The sequence below is a fragment of the Schistosoma haematobium genome, chromosome 5 (genome assembly GCF_000699445.3).
Source record: "Schistosoma haematobium chromosome 5, whole genome shotgun sequence".
In the NCBI taxonomy this organism is placed as follows: domain Eukaryota; kingdom Metazoa; phylum Platyhelminthes; class Trematoda; order Strigeidida; family Schistosomatidae; genus Schistosoma; species Schistosoma haematobium.
Window position 1 is genome coordinate 20401116 of NC_067200.1, and position 17030 is coordinate 20418145.

Consider the following 17030-nt stretch of genomic DNA (forward strand, 5'->3'; position numbering starts at 1 on the left):
AGTGAAATAGAAGACGCATGTATCATCCTTTCTGGGACTCGTCAGCCGGTTGTATTTGCATCTCACAGTTGATGTACACTCAGGGACTCGAACACAGTACCGTTTGCTTCAAACTGCATCGCGTTATCCACTTAGTTAATGAGTCCTGATAGCCAATTTTTTGTGCAATGGGGTGAAGTTTAAATTCACTTGGTATTTTTCACTTGAATCTTCCGGTTGATGTTTAGGACTGCAAGTGATCAGTCTCTTGTCGATATATCTACATCCTGGACGGGTTGCCTTGATACCTAAATGTTACTTGAACACTTCAAACCGAATCGCCATTACATTTCATAATATATATTAGATTCGGTCATTTAAAAACTTCGAGCAATTGTTAACAGTAGTTGTAAAAATGACTGAGGAATCAAACTAATGACTGTTGTAGCAAACCAATCAAGAAATGATGTTTGATATCAATGATGAATGTCTTTGTAAATCAACTATGAACTGTAAATCACATGAAAATAACATGACGAAATTTGTAAGAATTGACAATCTACTAGTGGTTTTTTAAAAGAAAACAGCTTAATCCCGCCTGACCAGAGAACCAGACATCGTATAGGTTTTAACGCCACAATCTGTATAGTACAACTCAATCTTGTGAAGCAACCATTCAGGCATCAAGCACACTGGTGGACCATTCGCATCATTCATATACACATTCATATCACATGTATAATTATTCCGGTCAATGATCACAAATTTGCGTCATGGTAATCTAGCTTCAATTGACTCATGAATTCAACCATTAAAGTATGATATCTGTTTGGAGTTATATGCACGTTAATTATAAAATAGGTTAATGTAGATTAGATGTTGATATATTCAATTAGGATGTAATACATGTTATTTGACCTATAACATCATCGACGTTTAGCATTATTGTTTTCATGGTCTACTATGCTTCCATTTCATCAATATCTTTGATTTTCTTACATCCACATCATCACAACTTAAAACGTTTCCCCCTCCCCAACATATGGTCAGTTGATATGCTAAACAGGAATAATGATTCATTAAAATCTCACCACTTGTAACTATACTTATTAGCGAAACTGTAATCTGTCATAAAGTTCATCAATATTACATTGCAAAATATATAATATTCAACTATTTAAAACATCAAAATGCATTTGTGATCTGTTGTTATAACCATTCACTAGGATATATATGTTTCAACAGTGGAAATTATAATGAAATAGGATTATGAGAGGAATTTGATATTTTTTTCATTTTTGGAATGTCCCGCACTGAAACCATGCAAATACTAGTGGTAGTTGCAGTCGTCTGAGGTGTAGTAGTAGTAGTAGTATTAGTAGACGCTGCTTTTGTTGTTGTTAAAGATGAAGAAGTAATAGTAGTTGTTGTTTGTGTATTAATAGCAGTAGTAGTAGTATGTGTGGTAGTAATAGTATTAGCAGTCATAGGTGTAGCAGCAGTCGCTGGTTATTTGGTTGTTGTGGTTATGGGTGACGTATTCGTTGACTATGTAGCTTTTTTGCAGCAGTAGTAGAAGTAGTAGTGTGAGTGGTAGTAGTAGTAGTTGTATCAGTCGTAGATGTAGTAACAGTAGTAATCGTGGTAGCAATAGTAGTTTTCTAATCGTACAGTATAAACTATTTGTTTCAACATTACACTTTATGATAAAATTGTATTGCGAAAAGAATTTTATCATTTTTCATTTTTAATATGTCACGCACTGAAATTGTGCTTCATTTCAATGTTTACGCATTACATAATTTATATGACCTAATATTCACACTTCATTATTCACAATGACGACAACAACATGAAAGAGAATTCAGAATAATCAAACTTCAAACAGACCTAGACTCATTAATAAAATTATGGCAGTTGGTTTGTCAGTGAAAATTTATGAAATACTGTTTTGCAATACTCTTATCAATGGAGGAGAAACAAATAATGAGTGTTACATTGTTGACAAAATTCTATAATGATCAACATTGAAAGTTATACATAGAACAATACTTCAAGATGTTTGAATTTAGATGATTTGAATAGACCTTGACGACAAAAGAATGATTGGTAATGTGTGTTACATCTATTACTACTGTGGCTGATGAAATTATCTTGTAAGTTTTGAATCCAGTTTACTAAGATTGAGGGATGGAATGTTAAAATCTACAGCTAATAATTTTCGGTCAAACGTTAACTTGAGTATCATTTGTTTTATTTCATACTTTACTATGTGTTACAATCTTCAAGGGCTAAGCATATTATTTCAATGATTCTAACATTTCGGTTAATGCGGTAGAGTGTGGTGTTTCGGCTTTGAAATGGCTGTTAATTTATACTGCCACTCTGCCTCTTTTTGTGTGCTTTATCGTACTTTGAAAGCTCTCTTCTTCATACATAATGTCGGGCGATAGCCATGTTCTTGTGAGGAATATGATTTCCCGATCCAGCTGAAAGCACACGTTTCTAAATTTCCATAGTTCACCGTTTAGTCATCTAACGTTGCTACAAAAGTATCTGATGATTTGTTTCATCACCGGGTGTTCCTCTACAGCAGCCCCTGTCTTCTAGGATTTAGGCAAAACTGCTGTCTAATGCGTGTTCACCAGCTCCCTGAGAATATTTTATATCCTTATGACAAGCTAGTATGAAAGGAATGGTTTTTCAGGCTGGATTCTTGACATCACGGTATCACTCCCGGTCTTCGGTACTTTCCACTGTTATTATCCTAGCCATCTAGCTGTATTAAGTCTATTCAGTTTGATGGTATATTCCGGATTAATATTTTTTGAACACTAATGTTTTTATTCCTGGGTAGTCGAGCTGCTGGAAGCAACAGTTATCATATAAGTGAAGAGCAGATTAGTTTGTCGGAAAATGAAAAACTACGAAATTGGGACATTGATGAGCAAAGGAAAGACGATGTAAAAACTATATCCGAATCTCACACTCATCAGGAACACTCCAAGAAAATCTGGCACGACTTTTTCTGAACCCTGATTATGCAGCCTACAATATCCGAAAAGATGACGTTCCTAAAGCAGTCCTTGAATTCTACGGACATATTGGTCCAGCAAGTGGTTCAACTAGCCAAAACGTTCCGGGATTCTAGACCCCAACTACCGAAGTTATCCTTCTACCCTACATTAATGATGGAGGCTGTCACGAGGCACTTGGTGCCAACAGACACCAGCTATCAACTAGAATCCACGTGCGTCTGGATAAGCCACATGGTATAAGGATTAGGTACGAAAACAGATTAAAACTGACAGTTTCATTTGTGGACTATCAGTGATAAGGAAGAACGTGTTTCGAGCAATATAGAGTAAGAAATGAATGTGTGTGTTCTCGTCATGTCTCTTAGGTCCTATCTTCTAACTTGTTGCTTGTCTCTATTTAGTCCAAGATATCTCTATCTATTTTGGTGAGAAGAGGTAAGGTATCTAATATCTAATTCGGTTGTGGCATGAGTCTAGGCATTCCTATGTGACGGACCTAACAAATCCGAGACGAGAACATTGCAAACCAAATGAATGTGAGATGTTTTTCCCTCATTTGATCTGTGTAAGACGACTGGTTTCTGCTCATTTGCTTCTGCAGCCTTACTTTTAATCATTTGCACAATAAATTCACTTCCTGAAGGCGGAATTGTACTATTATCAACCAAGACAGATGTTCTCTTTTCTTTCCATAAAAACTCAGTATTGATTGTGGATATTGATAACTCAACTGTGGTTATATCCGTTATATATGTTGATTTGTATAATTACCAATTCACTTTCGATGTCGATCATCATAGAATTTTGTCAACAATGTAACAGCCATTCCCGTCTGTTTTTTTTCATTGAAAAAAGTATCGCACAAGAGTATTTCATAAATCAACTGAAAAACAAAATACCTCGTTATATTCACTTAATATATTGTAGAATGTGGCCTTTTTTGTTATGACTCTTGGTCTGTTTGAAGTTTAATTAGTCTGAATTCTCTTTTTGTTTTTGCTGGTGTTATTATTGTTGTGAATAATGAAGTGTAAATATTAGGTCATATAAACATCAAAATGAAGCACGATTTCAGTGCGTGACATTTCAAAAATGAAAAATATGAAATTCCTTTCACAATCTGATTTTCTCATAAAGTGTAATGTTGAAACGGAACGTTTTCAGTAGATGATTATAAGACCAGATCATAAATGTATGTTGATGTTTCAAACAGTTGTATAATATTTAAGCTACAGTGTATTACTACTGCTATGATGTGTGCTACTGACATCGACAATTATAAGTAGTATTTATCATTAATCAAAAGGGAGATATCTTCTGGCAGAATGGTGAGATGCTTGAAGAAAATCGAATGAAGACAGATAACGATTGACGCCGAAGCAAAGGAACAATCACGTTTGAGTCAATTGATTGACATTTTGCAAATGAATTATTTACTGGATAGTTCTCAATTCTGTAACTTTGTATTCAAATACATTAGGTTGTCTTCACTGGTGTTCTCGCTCACAACACTGCTACTACTATTCACACAAATAATATAATAACTGAAACGTTGGTAGTGTGAGTGGCAATAGTAGTAGCCTTCACAGTGCATGTGGTAGTGTGACTGGTGGTAATACTGTTAATATGAGTAGTAGTGTTGATGGAGTGAGTAGTGATTTGAATAGTGGTCGTTGTAGCAGTATTGGTAGTTGTGTGTGGAGTAGTGTGAGTGCCAGTAGTAACGCTAGTGGCATTATTATTAGTAGTAGTGAAAGTTCTACGAGAAGCAGTGTAATCAGTATCAGCAGTAGTGTGGGTTATGCAGTCAGTACTAGTAATATAGGCACTGGTGGTGGTAGTGTGAAAATTAGTGTAGTTTAGTGTAGTAGTAGTGGCAGTGTGGGTATTATTAGATGCATTGGTAATAGTATCAGCTGTAATAGCAGTATGGTAATATTAGTGTGTGTAGTAGTATTGTTGTAGTAGCAGTAGTGTGAGTAGAATTATGAAAATGTCATTAGTTATAGTAATAGTGGGAGTAAAAACAGTATTAGTAGTAGTCGATTAGTAGTATATTAGTTGCAGAAGTCGTTTGAGTGGTAACAGAAGCAATAGTAATAGAATGGGTAGTGTTGTGAGAATTAGTAATGGTATCATTAATGTGAGTAGTACTTTTATCATTTGTAGTAGTAATAGTGCGAGTAGTAGTCCACAGTTCTTAGCGCATACAGCTCAAGACCGATGGTCTCACGCTAAAAGCAAGGGTATCTGTTTTGTCTGTCTTAGACAAGGACATAAGGTTAATGAATGTAAGATGACAAGGCTCTGTGACGTTGACAGTTGTGAGAAGAGACATCACGTTCTGCTGCACACTGACTCGACAAGCAACGTCGTAAATGATAAGCCATCATGCCCGGAATATAGGAGAAGAGTTGTTAACCATACCAGTAAGGTACAGACATTAGAGAACGAAATACGTGAGCTTTATGATGTAGAGTTTTCAGATGCTTATTCAAGTGATAAATCATTATCAGTAGACGACAAGGCGGCTATAAAGATTGGCGAAGGGGGCACGCGCTTCGAAGACGGTTATTTTGTAGTTTCTATACCGTGGAAAAAGAATCCAAATATGCAAGTGGATAATTAAGAGTAGCAAACCGTAGATTACAAAGTTTGAAGGGTATGTTGTCGAAGGATGTCAGTCTGCACATCTGGTATATCAACAGTATTGAGAGTAAATTTACTAAGACTTATGCGGAGAGGGTCCTTGAAATATATTTGCAGCCTAATTATCGCCCTCGAGGGTATTTACCTCATCATGCAGTGTTAAACATGAAGAAACCAGAAGAACTTAGAGTGGTCCTTGATTGTGCCGCCGAGTTTGCAGGGGTTTCCATGAATGATATGATTTATAAAGAACCCGATAACACTGCTGAGTTAATGTGCATATTATTAAGTTTTCGCAAGGAGACAGTTGCAATCCCTGCAGATGTTGAAGAAATGTTCATGGAAGTGAAGTTCCCTGAGTCTGGAGCTCCAAGATTTCTGTGGTGGCAGGAGGGGGACATGTCGAGGGAACCATCTGAGTTTCAGACGACAACTCATGCATTTGGTGCCACATCATCGCCGTTTCGTGCGAACTTTGCCTTCAATAAGACCGCACAAATATTCTCTGACGATAGTGAGTTTAGAAAAACTGCTGTGGTTAACTTGAGTAGTGTAAAGTACATCATGTCACCTATTCTTTCTTATAACTCCGAGTGGTTGAATTTAGTCAGGGCCGTAGCCTGGCTTTGAAGGTTCATAGAATTCCTGATGGTACTTCGTTCCCCGAGTCATGAAGGATCCGTTCATCTAGGATGTTTAAAGGTCAAAGAGCTTGACATCGCCAAGCGTAAAATTTTATTGATTGTTCAGAAAGAAGTGTATGGAGAAATACTTAGTGGATTTAAAAACAATGGTAAAGCAGTTAGGCACAATGATCTGAAGGGCTTATCACCGATAATGCTTGATGGGTTACTCTGCGTTGGAGGTCGACTAAAATACTCAGATTTCCCAAATGCTTTTAAACATCCGTTAATTTTACCCAGTCGACACTTAGTGACGGAAATGATAATTAGACCTTGTCCTAAAGAACAAGGACACATAGGAAGATCATTAGAAAAAGGGTATGGATATGTGTTTATTTGTTTGTAAACATGGGCAGTACATATTGAAATGACGTGTAGTTTGATTACTGATTCATTTGTAATGACCTTATTATGTTGTATTGGAAGAAAAAGGAAACCTCCGGAGATTTACAGTGACAGTATGTCAAGCTTCATGGGAGCAGTTTCTGAGTTAAGGACGTTTGTGCAACAGTCGAATCAGCAGAAGATAAATAGTGAATTGTCAGCGAGGCCCTCATCTAACAGCATGGGTGGAGTTTGGGGAAGAGTAACTAGGTCTATACCACGAGTGTTATTGTTGAACACCAGAGAACAAGTCAAACAGGTCTCCTTGAAGCTTCGGATTAGTCTTTGTTGTTATTAATGTAGGTAGGTCGAGTAGGCGTACTGTTGTAAGTCCTACTCGTTCCTATAGTGTCACATGCTACATAATGAACCATGACCATAGGCATCAAGGTAGCTTGTGTGATATGGAGGGACTTGGGGGACCGGTGTAAGATCCATTTTGAATGCTTTGTGTGTTTGTGAAAATCCCTCCATGTATGTACTTGCACTTTGTTCCTATTGATCCTCTTAGTTGTACATTGTTAACTTTTTGGCTACATTTGAATTGTTAATATTTGTATTTTATTATAGTTTTCGTTTTTACTACACCTTCACTAATTCCCGATGTTTCTTCCCGAACTGCACTTATGTTGTTTTACTTTATACTAAGTCTGGGCGGCAGTCATTCTGGTTTATCCCTGCTTTTGATTGATTGACCTGTGTTGACTGGAATTGTGCATTTTGGTTGAAGGTTGAAGCACTCTTCCAGAATTGAAAACATTCTGTGTTATAGAGCGACCAATTATTACCTTTTGAACGAATCTGTACGTGATCTATCCAGACAGGATAGAATAACATTTATTTGTGGTGATTGGTAATTTTCTTGCATCCTGTATCAACTTTCTTATTTATTGTAGTTTAGATTTGATCAATTAAACAATTATTGGTTGGATAGCTGAGTGGTTATATTTGTTTAGGTAATAATGTACACTTAAATTTATGATAAATTATAGAACCGTCATCTTACCCAATTACTTTGTTTTGGTTTCAAACGGGCGAGGGCGCGTATCTAACTCATCCAGACAGCTGTCCGGCAGTCGAAACCATAGTTTGGATCTTACAGTAGAAATTGAATCAGTTGTAGTAGTATTAGTTTATCTGTGAATATTAGTAACAGTTTTAACAGAAGTAAATTGAGCAGTATTAGTCGTATTGGTTGAAATGCGTGCGGCATTTTAACTAATACGGGTTGTAGATTCAGTGTAATTGGAAATATTTAATGCCGTAATAATACAAATTGAAGTAGTATTGTGGGAAATGGTGTGAGCAGCAGTAATATTAATAATAGTAATTTAGTGGTTCTAGAACCGTGATCAGTAGTATTGGCAGTATTGTTGGATTTACGGTCTATTATGATATTAGTACTGCTCTAATAACAGACCTAATCCTGAAATGGTAGATTTTTCTTTTTATAACTCCCTAATCTATAACATCTTACGTGGAAGTTACATCATCGTCTATACCAACTGATTTCATCGCAACAATTACCAATACACGATGGAGAACAAGCTTAGGCTATAGATAGAACAATATATTTAATATGAATAAAAGATACAAGATAACATTCAACATGGACCACGCCTGCAATACCGAGCCATCCCACACTCACTCAAATCACATGATAAACATACCGCCAAAAACCAACGAAATGACCAGAATTGATGCAGTAGAGTGGATAGACTAGTACCATAACGAATACCTCGAACCGTACCGAAACAACGAGATGCGAGTGCAAAGAAATCAATCTGTTAATAAAACTCACCGAAAAATATCTGTACATCCAAAATTGAGGTCGGATCAACTAGAGGACTCTTGTACATTGAGGCTAATAATGAAACCTTGGCTTCCCTCAATCATTAACTGTAACTGTCGCAGCCTATTTTGTTTGTTGATGTCTGTGAATCTAGCGGATTTTCAAAAAGCTTCTAAGCTTTTCCTTGCATTTTGTTTCTGAGGATGTCGCGTCTCAACTACAGCAAGTGGGATCACATCGAGGTTTGTACTTTTCACAAACTACCCTCCATATTTTCTGTTTCACAGTCATCTGTGTTTGCATGTAACTAATGTAATTTTACAGCGGGATGAGACAATTTCTGGAATTTGATGCTTCTGTTACTGTCTTTGTCAGTACTAACTTCCACCAAATAATAATAAAATGCCCTACAGCCTCGACATTATCTCTCAAATAATATAAGTCGTTGTTTATATGTGATCGCACATCAGTGTTCCAGTTTAGATGGGAAAAACCGGGAAATAATAAATTCATTATGTCTTTATCTCAATGTTTAGAAAGTTTCATGTGTAAGCATTACTACCGTTCTAAACTGTTCTTCAAGCAAGAAGGTATACCGAATAGTTCAGGTGGTTTCTTGAGTGCTCAGGTTCTAGAATTGACGTCACTTTAAGGGAGGAGAACGCGATAGGGTTGAGGTGGGAAGGAGATCATTAACTGCTGCAATGGGAATATGCACATGAAAATACAGTCAAAATACAAGTTACGTTGCGAAACTGAGAGTCAAGAGTGATGGTGATCTGTGGATTCATCGGAGAACATAATGAGTGTGACGGGTATCACGACGAATCCCGCTCTTCACCACACCGTTTCCAACTTCAGCTCAAGACTGTTGCTCAACCACCAACCAGAAATTTCACATGTCATGACGAGACTAAGATTATCAGTGTGCGTCAACATGTATAATTGAGATGTATCGACCTACCACTCCTAGTTTATTTTCAACTCGCATGCCAGTCAGCATCTTTTGCCAGGGTAGATAAAATAAGCGTGCTTAACATCTCTCTGAAGGGTTTGTGCTCTCGTCAACCGACTTGACAATTCTACATGGTATTGTCCGTCTAACCTTAACACTACTGGTCAATTGTTGTATAATATACACTAGCAGTTGTTGGAAGATGCCTATGATTGAATACTTACAACTCACGGGTGTTTCCTATTTTGAATGACGTTTGGTGATATGAAACGTTGCTTCTCAGTTTACTCGTTTATTGGTTAACATACAGATTGAGACCTAGATTTATGTAACTTCAGTCCTTAAATAAATGGATAGTTGCGACTGTATCAGTTGGTTGAGTTTTTAACCCATTGTGATTGTTAGATGTACCCGAATTGTTGTACGATCTAGGAATTCCCAAAATAGTGCAGTCTAAGCAGAGAAAAGTCGGTCAGCACAGACGAATTCAGTGTACCTGGAATTCGAAATCAGGCGGACATCAATTGCGAAAGAATCATTAGTTCATACGAGCACCACACACGCTACAACTTGAACGAGATTCCGAATTCCTGCAATCAATCCTACCACTTCTCCATGTGTTTAATGTGTCTGTTCGACTGTGTATTCGGTGTAGAATCTGTGTTATCTAGAATATACTCATTAGTATTGGAATCAACAATTGAAATCGAAACGGACTCACTTAAGTTTTTGAATTTTATGCAACCGCTATGTCAACTGCGTGCTGAAACCAACGATAACTAGATTTGAACCATAGATTTTCCAACACTATCCTCTTCACAAAATAACGTGAGGTACTTATGCAGCAATGTCATGAACGATTTCACTTCATCATGTGACTTTGACCTACATAAAAAAATATGATACATATTGCTTTTGCCTTTTATGTTAGTATACACGAGACCATCCTTCCAATTATCAGGTAAATACGCATTGATATGTTCAATGAACACATGTGATACATTTAGGCTTGATTCATAAAGAATAATAAAGCCTCAGTCCTCTACGAGTCCGTGAGGCTGGTCGCGCTCATGTGTGCATATACTCAACTTCTACTAAAAGATAATTGTTTTATACTATCTCTGTATTCCGTTGCTTTAGTATATTTTATGAAGTATTACGCGTGCACAACCACCCCTAACCTCGATAGCCAAACACCGTTTTAGTATCATGAATACTCATAACCGTATCGGTCCAACAACAAACAAGAGCAATGAAATTAATCTTTTCATGCACACTCGCTTCAAGGTTATTGGAAACATGGAACGACCCTAGAACAATTTGAAATTCCGTGACCTTCAGTTTGCTTCATCATGAGCGAAAGATACAGCTTCTCCTTAACTACATTCAGGTGAGCCCATATTCCTAGGCTTTACTAAAAAATTAAGCCCATCCGGAAAGCTTGTTCAGATCGAATATGCATTGAAAGCAGTTGAAGCTGGAGCTCCGTCTGTTGGTATACGTGCCGCAAATGGGGTTGTACTTGCTGCAGTAAAAAAGTTCACTTCAAAACTTATGGACGAGTCAACAGTGACAAAAATTGAACAAGTGACGGGTGGGATAGGGATGGTTTACAGTGGTCTGTCACCAGATTATCGTGTATTGGTTAAACAGGCCAGAAAGTCGTCCCAGGCATATCAGCTGGCGTATGGTGAACCTATATCTCCGGAACAATTGGTTATCCGAATAGCTGCTGTTATGCAAGAATATACACAATCCGGGTGGGTTTTGTGTTCCTGTCATTTTCGCGTTTATATCGACAAAAGTTAGCTAGCCAACTGATTACATCGATGTTTATACTTCATATAGATTTATAGATATAGTAATTAGTTACTTAACAGACAAATAATATGTATACTTATGTGATGTGACCCTATAGCAGAACATCTACATTACTAGAATTTACTATCAATTCTGCTTTCTATTCTGCACTCCACATTTTATAGTATGAACTTTTCCACATCATTGCTATCTATCTCACCGGAATAGAATTCACTGACGATTTTGATATAGTTTCTCCCTGATTCTTCTGGATGAAGTTATTCACTAGGAGGTCCTAGGTCCATGCTTCATGCTGAATAGCACTGACGGCGAGACTATATTTTATAGTCGACCTTTGAACGAGCTTTATGTGACCTTGAGAAATATTAGTCAATCAGAAGAGACTTAGTATAAAGTAAAAATATGTTATGAGAAACTCGTGAATTACAGTGGATATTCTTTTTTTACACGATTTAAAAACTTGTTAAGGTTAGATGAAGGCTCAGAAGGTCTGAAATCATAATGCATGCGGCGTAGGTACTCGTCCATTTGGATCCATAATAATCGTCCTCTGGAGCCATGGTAGGGTCTTAAAAATTCCTTCAGCCTATACCACATGGCTTCAATATTGTTTGTATAAATCCACGTCGTTGGGTCGACGAAATGGCGTTTGTGCACTACAGCATGATGCACAGATTCAAGTCTCTGGTGGCATCTGTGGGCTTTCCAATCATCAGTGTAGATCGTGGGGCCAGGCTGGACGTACTCCTTTATGATTGGTATTATTGTCGTTGCCTGACGGTTTCTCACTCTTTGAAAATGTCCCTTTTGGGTTGAACGATCATGAAATTCAAGTACCTGTCAAGTATATTTACGGGAGTGCTAATTACCCTATCTTCTTTGATAAAACGTCCTTTGTTGCATTTTCGCTTTCTAACTACTGTCTCATCTATTTCCACTATTCTTACAACTCCTCCAAATGATTCATGTAGTCGTATCATTTTGCTTGCACATATATCACGGCAATATTCGTACCACTGAACGGCTGAAACTTCCGTAACATCTGCAAAAGCCGTAGCTAATGTTACTGGAGACTTTATGATCCAATTTGCAACAATTACCATGATTTGTTTTAGTCTGAGTCGTGATCAAGCAAAGAAAGTGCCTGTTCGAGCAGATTTTTTCCTCCAACATATAGGACAACGAAATACAATTTCATCACGGTAGTCTGCACATGGTGCTGCAGTCATTTGATTGCCGCAGTCACTTCTTAATAGTCCCATTGTTGTAGTCGCTCGACAATCACTTCTCTAAAATATGCTGTAAAACGGTCGTATGTGAGCATCACGTATTGAACTCAGCGCCGTGACCTTGAAATTCCTCAGACGCTTCTGATTGGCTCGTCCATAAATTATAGTCTCGACGCTCTCGCGAACAAAATGTATCTTCAGTCTTAAAGTAACTCAAGATCATAAAGCCAACCTGGTATGTAAATCCATAACTGCCAGTGATCTGTTTGGGCCACTACTATATTTCACATTGTCCATATTAATGGTTTTTGTAACTAAACACAATCAATTTAATTCCTATCTTTTCTTTAGTCATACATCCGGGTAGTGCCATTATTCTTGTACACTTAGAATGTACTTCATACCCAAGTATCTGATAATTGCGTTACAAGAAAGGCGTCCCATGTTATTACCCTCTTCAACGAATCCATATTGTTTTATACACTATGTATATATCTTTCGACCAAACATTGAATCCGATTTGCAGTTACATTCGTGTTTCTCACTCCATAAGTATATTTGTTCTGATTATTAATCTCACGATTCCAATTGACATCAATTTACCCAGGTTAACACTAAATGTCAGTCATCTCAATCTTATTCACCTCCACCAACAATTTTAAATCCAAAATGCAATTTTAAATTATTTATTTGCCTTAAACTTGGACATTACCTTGGACTATTCATTCAAATGTGTGGTCAGAATTTGGTGAAAATTCACTAAAAACTTTATCCGCTCATATATCAGTATTTTAGTGTGTTTGGTTTTTAAGCAGTTCGAAAGTAGGTTGTTTTAATTTTATTATTACTTGAAGTATGTAGTATAGCGCACATAAGTTTTCTCTGTGTGCAGTCACTATACATAATAATGCACTCATCGAGCTTTTATCCCTTGTTTTTTTACATCACAAATAGTGCAATTTTATTCATGATTACATTCTTCTCTTCTGTTTCCAGAGGTGTTCGCCCATTTGGTGTCTCCCTATTAGTTGCAGGATGGGATCGAGATTTGCAACGACCGTTTCTTTACCAATGTGATCCTTCTGTAAGTTTATTATGTGAATATAAATTATATAAACCATCCAGAAAAATTTATCTCCTACCAATTAAATAACATTTTGCATGTAACATATCACAACAGTAAAAGTATTTTCAAAAGCTTCCTGTTGCGTCCTTACTACCGGTTAGCAAGAATCGTGTTAAATTAGACGAAAATATACCGCTGTTCAACCTTACACGGGAACCAATAGGTTCATGTTGCCACCCATAGTACAGAAAGATGAATTTCGCTGAAACTTTAAACATTGGTCATAGAACATAACTGAAATGAGAAGACAAACAGTGCGTCAACATGAACTCTTTAGGATTTACAACTGCCCATTTCTGATTCTTTTAAGATTCATATCAGGGATATTGCAAATTTGACTGACAGTGACTTCGTGAATTAGTGTTATAGCATCTATGGTTTTTTTGCAAAGGTGATTTTTACTTCCATCACCCTTGTACACTAACGCAGACGATGAACTTGCGTACTCAATAAACAAAATAAAACTAACTAGTGTTTGTAATTGGTGATTCGTTATATGAGCTTCAAAGCGATTTCCACCACCATGGAAATCCAGTTGCTTCAATCTATATCTTATTCATTTTATGTTTGTCATAGGGTACGTATTTCCCTTGGAAGGCTACTGCATTAGGACAGAATTCACAAAATGGCAAGTCCTTTTTGGAAAAACGGTAAATTGATTTTTCTATTTGGATTTTGTTGATTACAGTTTTTAGCTCTTTAATAACTAACTAATAATCGACATCATAAATTAAGTGCTTTTCAACAGCTATGTTATGTTTCACTGTCAATCACGGTTGTGATGGAATGGTATCTCACCCTTCGTCATCTTAAGTTAAACAGAATTCATCATATAATGATTTAAAGTGATGTCTGGGTAGGTAGAGTTAAATTCATAGATAGCAGATCACAATCTTGATTCAGTTATATCGGTTTTAAAGAGCCTAATATGACCAAGAGCTAGGTACAATCACTATGTGCTTACTTGATAAATAAGTTACCTTATGAAAAAATTTTAAGGAAGGAAATAAATATTCAAGTTATTGCTTTACAATCAAAATACAGAACATTCAATTTGATCTGTTAATGTATTTAAAATGCCTTTATATTTCTATTGATAGATATAATGAAAATTTAGAACTGGAGGATGCTACACATGCGGCCATATTAACCTTAAAAGAGAGTTTTGAAGGTCAAATGACTGAAAGTAATATTGAAGTTGGTGTATGCAATGAAAATGGTTTTCGAATTTTAACATCAGATGAAGTGAAAGATTATTTAGCAGCTATACCATAATAATTTTTTTAAAGTTTTGTCAAATAAAACCATTTCAAGTTAATTTTCTACAAATAATGAGTTTTTCCTGATTGTACATGCTTCTTCAATTTCGTATTCAATTATTTGTACACACTGGTGATAGGAGTAGTAGTAGCGGTGCATTTTAATCAATTTCATTACATAGAAGATTGAAGCAAGCTGTGACAAGCTACAGTAAATGTCAACATCACATCTTACTCTTATCTCCATGACCTTTATAGATACTGATGTGTAATTATAACGGTAAGCTGTATAGATGTAATCCTCTCTCATAATTACATAAATTTACACTGCTTAGGCTGATATGTATTCACTGAATCACGCTGTAATAGTGACTGAATGAATATGACAATCTGCACCCGGACCATTGCTGCTACCTTGACGTGGTGGTCGCGTTTGCCTATCGTAACGAACTAATCGAGCTATACTGGCTGAAACAATTGTCCCTCAAAGTCTCACCATGCCAGATAGGTCGGTTGAAGAGCGGTAAGACTAAAAGCAACAAACCCAAGATCTGAAGGCGAAGTCGTACTGCTGACTGTACAGAGGTGTGACGGCAGTAAGGTGTTTCCTTCAGACAACCGGCATAACAGTGGTTCTGCCTTCCCACAAGGAAGGGTGGGGTTAGAAAAGGTCGATCATAAGAATGCACACATTGTTTTATCCCACGAATATCCATCTCCGGCGGTACGGTCCCAAAACGTATGGAGCTGACACAGAAATTACCCATAAAAAGGCCGTGTGCGACCGACCTCAAGCAGCTGTCCCTTGGGCACTGCGGTCACGCTCTCAGGTCACTAAGACCACCTCTGATCCAATTTCCTTTTCAGGTACCTCCAGGAGAAGCCTTCCACGGTGTGGGCAACCCGGAAAGTGATAACCGCCCCCATACATCTAACAGCACTCAAAACCACTGTATTCACAATCAACCCACTTCAATACCTATTATTCCTGTTACATCTACTTTCAACACTAAACTTCCTCTTTTGGCTTCCTCCTCAAGTGTCACCATAGCCAACAATTCTAATGCGCGAACACTGTCCCAGGTCTACTGAAACTTCGCTGCAAACTACACATTGGAGTCTTCAACATACACACCCTATGTCAAATCGACCAGTTGGCCTCCTTAGCTGAGACTCTAGAATCTCGTACCATTGATGTATGCTGTGTCTCCGAAACGCGTACATGGACCTATTGCTGGAAATAACTTTCTCGTCGACTGAATTTCCGGGCATTGATCTCCTACCAGGTCTACTTATCGACCTACAATACGCACACGACATAGTCCTATTTGGTGAAGACGCTGATAAAATGCTGGGTCATTTGGTAGCACTGAGCAACAATGCCAGGATGTTTGGAATGCGTTTCTCCCCCTCCAAATGCAAGTTGTTGCTTCAAAACTGGCCTGCGTCAACACCTGAATTAAAAATAGGGAGTGACGTAATCGGACGTGTCGACAATTTCACTTATCTCGAAAGTCTGATCAACCCTGATGGGCTGGTGTCTAACGAAACCTCTGCACGGATTCGAAAAGCTCGTCTGACATTTGCCGAATTACGTCACCTATGGCGAAGGCGAGATATCCGTCTATCAATAAAAGGACGAGTATATTGCGTGGCAGTTCGTTCTGTTTTACTTTACAGCTGAGAAACGTGCCCATCAGGAGTAGATACTCGTAAGCTACTAGTATTTAATCACAGATGTCTTGAAAATATTGCTCGCATCTGCTGGGATCACCGGGTAAGTAATAGTGAGGTTAGACGCAGAGTATTAGGGAATGATGGTAAATCAGTTGATGAGATTGTGAATTTTCATCGACTGAGATGGTTGGGCCACATGTTGCGTATGCCCGAACACCGATTACCACGACGCGCAATGCTCACTAGTGTTGGGGATGGTTGGAAGAAAGTTAGGGGTGGCCAAACCACTAACTTCTGATGTGATCCATGTTGATAAATGCAGACTACTTGGTTGCGGTTCGCACGACTACCGTAACCAACGGTTGAAGACTCTGGGTGACACGGCTCAGATTCGATAACAATGGCCTAGGTGTATAAGCTTTCTGTCTTCCCTTAAAC

The 17030-nt window shown here is 37.6% G+C and overlaps 1 protein-coding gene across 2 annotated transcripts; it reads left to right on the forward strand.

The window, feature by feature from the left end:
* The first annotated feature begins 10766 nt into the window (after positions 1 to 10766).
* PSMA2_1 (Proteasome subunit alpha type-2) lies at positions 10767 to 14985 on the forward strand. 2 transcript variants are annotated; one of them, XM_051217706.1, is made up of 5 exons: positions 10767 to 10870; positions 10908 to 11240; positions 13527 to 13614; positions 14233 to 14306; positions 14757 to 14985. In XM_051217706.1, the coding sequence occupies exons 1-5, from the start codon at positions 10833 to 10835 to the stop codon at positions 14929 to 14931; spliced, it is 708 nt and encodes a 235-aa protein (XP_051065142.1). In that variant the 5' UTR covers positions 10767 to 10832; the 3' UTR covers positions 14932 to 14985. The 2 variants fall into 2 exon arrangements, with proteins under 2 accessions (XP_051065142.1, XP_051065143.1); XM_051217707.1 differs by lacking the exon at positions 14233 to 14306 and having other exon boundaries at positions 10798 to 10870.
* Positions 14986 to 17030: the final 2045 nt, after the last annotated feature.

Coding starts and splice junctions, on each gene's coding strand:
- PSMA2_1 (XM_051217706.1), top strand. CDS start 10,833: ATGAGCGAAAGATACAGCTTCTCCTTAACTACATTCAG. Junction 10,871..10,907: donor TTCTCCTTAACTACATTCAG/GTGAGCCCATAT, acceptor TAAAAAATTAAG/CCCATCCGGAAAGCTTGTTC. Junction 11,241..13,526: donor CAAGAATATACACAATCCGG/GTGGGTTTTGTG, acceptor TTCTGTTTCCAG/AGGTGTTCGCCCATTTGGTG.